Below are 5,000 nucleotides of genomic sequence, written 5' to 3'. Positions count from 1 at the left end.
TAATACTACTGCAACAAGTCCAAGTCATAACTCTGACATTTACAAGAGCAGTTATTTGGATTCTTGATCACCCTTAGAAATATTCTCCACAATGCGGATCTTCCTGTAAACGTTTTGTTCAATTGTAGCTTCCTCCTTTTAAAAAATGTACAAAGAAATTATCTATATATTTTCAATGTTGCTATCTTTGCAACAAAATATCTGCAATTATTCCTAGTCTTACAGGAAGAAAAGACACATTGGAGATATGTTCTCTTCGCACCAAAGGTCTATCATACACTAAATCTCTATGCAGATACAAAACCTTACATACATCCACATCATGCAAGAAACACTGAAACAACACACAGCTCAACACACAGAATACATTCACCATACAAACACATTTCAAATATTATTCTATTGGTAATAAATTAAGAACTTTTAGAATCTTACCCTTTCTCTTAGTCCCTTGTATCTTGGTACAAAAGCCCTTCCTTGCATCCCAATTAACCAATATCTTTCAAACTTATAGAGAAAAACAAAAGATGTCATCAATGACTATATAAACTCCTGAAACACAAAACTTCTCTGTAAATTGTTTGAGCAAAAGAGAGAAAGAAAAAAGAAAATAGGAAAGCAGAAAAAAGACAAGAAACAATATGCAGGTGCACACAAAAAGTAATTGTAAAGTGATACAAAAAAGGGGAAAGAACTACAGCTACTCTGAATTGCATTTGTAAAGTCTTTGGTTATTGATGAAACCTATAGAGAAACAGATCATACGGCCATACACTAAGCTGGCCACTGAAAATGAGAAAAAAAAACAATAATAAAAAAAGAGATAGAAAGAAAAATCTACAATAAATACTACAACATTGTACCACTGTATCTTCCTGAAGACATGTAAAAAGTAAAGCTTTAGCAGAATAATTCAAGCATAGTAACACAGGTTACTTGAATATGCAGCCATACATTTCAGCACAGTTTCATATCAAGTAAGCCAGCATTTTCGGTGGAGAGAAAAACCTAGTACCAAACATTATTAGTCCCTGACTGTTTTGTCAAATAATGGTAACACTGTCATCTTTCAATGGCTTTCCTTGCAAAGTACACTATTATTTAAAAAAAAACTTTTTAACAGGTATTCTGGCTGATGGCGTGATCTTACTTAGTACATCTGTCTCAGAGCAACCTTCATACTCTTGGCTAGACACACAACTCACTTCCTTACAAGTCACTACCACTGAACACCCTGGAAGAAACTACTGCAGTATCACTTGCAGACATGTAACTTTCACCCAATATATTACAGTTATAAAAATGGAAGGGGTGAAGAAAAAATAAAGAGAAAAATATTATACATAGAAAATGAAAATAAATCCTTATCTAAGTACATGCACGGAATAATCATCTTGGATAAACATCTGGGCCAAGATAAACTTATGTTTTATAAAATATGGAATGCCTTGTCACTATTGAATCTTGGGCAGTTACACTTTGCTGTCTGGTAAATTTCTTATACACCTTATTCTTTCTTTTTTCACGACACTCCTTTGTAACATGTTAACACTAAGGTGTTTATCCAACACCATGAACTTGATTTACTTGGTCATTATGTCTGCTGAACTACAATGTTAGTTATTAATCTTACCAAATAACTAACCAAAGGTATACAGACAAGCAAAGGAAACTTACATAGTTATTTGTAACTTCTGCTGGAAAATGTGAATAATTTCATGATGATTTTTTCATGAATAATAGCAATCACATCTTAAACATCAATTCCACATTATTTGATGCCAAACTACAGAAGTTCTATCCACACCTCATATGACTGTTTTTACTACATCTCTGTGTATCCCTATTCAACTAACACCTGTGCTCAATTGATTTCTGATGTGTAGGATGGAAGTACAAGTTGACTGCTTCAGAATAACATCTGGAGAATTCTGAAGAAGCAACAAGACAGACTCAGGTAAACTCATCACCTGGAATATCTGTAGAACCATAACCAAGATACCTCTACACCAGAAACAATATCTTTTTTTTATGTCTCTACCTCACTGGATCTGAACTAAAACAAGCTTCATATATTAATTATCTCCTGTATATATAAACATATTTGGCATTTCTACACAACTCATTTCCTTCTTCTCTACTGTCTTAGGTAGACTTGTAACTAAAAGGCATCTTTCAACACTTCATAAAATGCAATTATTGTCTTTAATGCCTCACTCATCGTTTTCTTCTCGAAATAATTTCAAATCCTTAAGACATTATAATAATAATGAAATGCTGTATTGCACAGCACCTTGGAAGTGAAACTAAAGTATGTCCTCTCTGAAGAGTTTAGGAACCAAGACATTTTGGTATAGTGCCTTTCTATGGAGTCTCAAAATTTCCTCTGTCAACTAATTCCTAGCATTTTTTTTCCCCCCAAACAAATAGCATTCACAAACTGCATTTTCTCTTGCAGTAAACAAGTGTGGATAAATATTGGAGACCCATCAGTGTTCAGTCATCACCAGGATGTATGTACCACCTTCAGCACAGAAATTCTGGCAGTGTCAGCTCAGGAGCAGATACTTAGAAGAGAGAACTTCAGCCTTTTTGTAAAGCAGGAATATCCCTCAGACATTTCAAGTTTCAATCCATTATCTTCAAAGGTATTTCTATGCCTATCCCGAGTTCTTTGCATTTCCTGTAAGAACAACCTCTCCAAGGGAAGGATAACTCATTCCTCTTTAATGTTTCCTGGATTCATCATACTGCCATTCATAACTTGTGCCGGCAACTTGAAGGTGTCCCGTTTCACAAGTGACATTGCTAGGAGTTTGAATCTGAAAGAAAGGAAAAATAATTAAGCTTTTGATAATGAGAAAAGAAATTAAATTTTTCCTTATGATGTGGAGAGATGAGAGTGGAAGCAAAGAGAAAAAACAAAAACAAATAATTTTATTTATGGATTAGAACTGATAAGGACACAAACCTCATATATATTTCATGTCTAATTGTTGCTGTAAATTTCTTGACGAGACACCATGCAGTTGCTGTTGCAAACAGGATATTGTAACCAAGAACTATCCAGAAGTTTCCAAGCCAACTGATCTTTCCAAAGTCTCCCAGCAGATCAAAATTTGTTATCCCTGAAAAAGAGAAAAGAGAAATATAAACTGTAGTCATTACAAAAAGCAAAGAAAATGAAAAATTCAAAATTGGTTGCAAAAATCATTAGTATAGATAAGTTTTATCAAAATTTCACAAATAAAATGCTCCTAGGGATTCACTAACCTAGAGTCCTGGCCAAAAGAGGCAGGGCACTTGAGAGGATCAGAACCACCACACAGTTGGCGATGATGTGCACCATCGGAGTGTCTTGGGGCCTCGGACGGATCTTGGCTATGAGGGGCAGGGAGTAGCACCCCAGGAGAGATGCCGCAATCAGGTACAATATGAGCACAACCTCCAGCACTGCTCCCACTGGGCCCAGCACAGACAGTAGCACTGTCCGCTGGAAGAGGATTGCAAAGTTATATATGCTGCTCAATTTTATATACAGATATATACTTCACTTTCATGTGTGCATGATCTGTATATTATAATTATATGAATAACATGGAGTGATAAATGTGATAGCATGACTAAGTGATAGTTAAAGCGACCCACCTTGCCCTGCTGTGCCTCCCCGAGGATTGCAGGGGCCGATGCCAGGGGCAGGGCCTTGATGCCGACAAGCAGCTGGAGTGTGTTGAGCCCCACAATCACCACCGCAGTGCCTGTCAATGCAAGCAGGAGCAGCAGGGCCAGGGGATAGGCCAGGGTACGCTGGAATACGCCTGCACGGCGCCTCTCCTCTGCAGGGGAGGAAAGAGATCATTAATCCAATTGTATCCAAACTGGACACTCTTAAAACCTAAAACCTAAAAAAAAAAAATTATTAAGAATATCTATAAATTCTTAATGGTTTAATTTCATCCCTCCAGATCAAATCCCAAACCATGAGTACTTCACTGTGTTACAATGCAATTGAAAAGAAAGGAAGTAAGTAAGAACTACACTTTCAAAGCAACCACTCGGTTCCACTCTCAAAATGCAGGGTAAGAAGGCAGAAAAACAGGGCCTTTGGCAAAAGCTAAAATTTACCTTGGTCTGGAATACTTATTGACCTGCGGGCATCAAAAATGCTGAATTATGTAAGAAATATAATTTTCCATATTACGTAATGAGTGATTTGTTATAGCCCTTGCTAAGTTATTAAAATACTTATAATTGTGAATATCTGCAAGTTTCATTATATAATACAAATAAAAATGGATGTTAAAAAAAGAGAGAAAAGAAAAAGGAAAAGAGGCATCAATATAAACGAAATGATAAATACAATAATAGCATTGCTGATAAGAATTGCAATGCCAATAATTGCTGTGATAATGAAAATAATATTGGTATTACGATTGTAATGATGAAACAATAAAATCACTTACAAGAAGAAGAGCAACAATAGCGATGGTGATGATCAATAACGATAACAATGGTGGTGGTGATGGTTATATGACAACTAAGAAAGACGAAGATGAATGATGAAGGTGAGAATGATGAAGGGGAAAATGCAGAAGAAAAAGATAAGGACACAAGATAAAGATGATGATGCCAACAGAAGAGGATGAAGATGACACCAAACCCCAAGCGCCGAAACAAGCGACGTACCGAGTTTGATCCGGGTTCTCTTGACCGCGTGGTACTGCTGGAGTAGCGCCTCGACCGTGGGCATGTTGGCGATGGTCCTGGTGATGGCGCGGGCGTGCGGGTGCGCCGGCCGGTCCAGTTGGCGGGCGAGGGCGTCCTCCTGCAGCACGGCCGCCTGGTACTCCTCCGCCAGGTCGCGCAGGAACCCGGGCTTCACCACTAACCTGCCCATGGCCGTGAACAGGTGCGCCAGACCCACGGGCGTGCACACTGGGAGGGAGGGGGGGGGTTAATCAAATGAAAAGAATAAGAAAAAATACCAATATTACAAATTA

General features: G+C 37.7%; 1 protein-coding gene across 1 annotated transcript in view; it reads right to left on the bottom strand.

Moving 5' to 3' along the window:
* LOC119598501 (protein LMBR1L-like) overlaps positions 1-5,000 on the bottom strand; it is a gene marked incomplete in the record, with an annotated part of 87,164 nt that overhangs the window by 1,861 nt on the left and 80,303 nt on the right. The window contains 5 exon segments of the mRNA XM_037948130.1: positions 1-2,822; positions 2,972-3,128; positions 3,274-3,493; positions 3,649-3,836; positions 4,687-4,935. The exon segment at positions 1-2,822 is cut by the window's left edge and continues 1,861 nt beyond it. Of these exon segments, the coding sequence (XP_037804058.1) occupies positions 2,717-2,822; positions 2,972-3,128; positions 3,274-3,493; positions 3,649-3,836; positions 4,687-4,935 (920 nt within the window).

This window comes from Penaeus monodon, chromosome 41 (assembly GCF_015228065.2).
Source record: "Penaeus monodon isolate SGIC_2016 chromosome 41, NSTDA_Pmon_1, whole genome shotgun sequence".
NCBI lineage: Eukaryota > Metazoa > Arthropoda > Malacostraca > Decapoda > Penaeidae > Penaeus > Penaeus monodon.
Note: the sequence above shows the minus strand (reverse complement) of the source record. Positions and strands in the feature narration are given on the sequence as shown.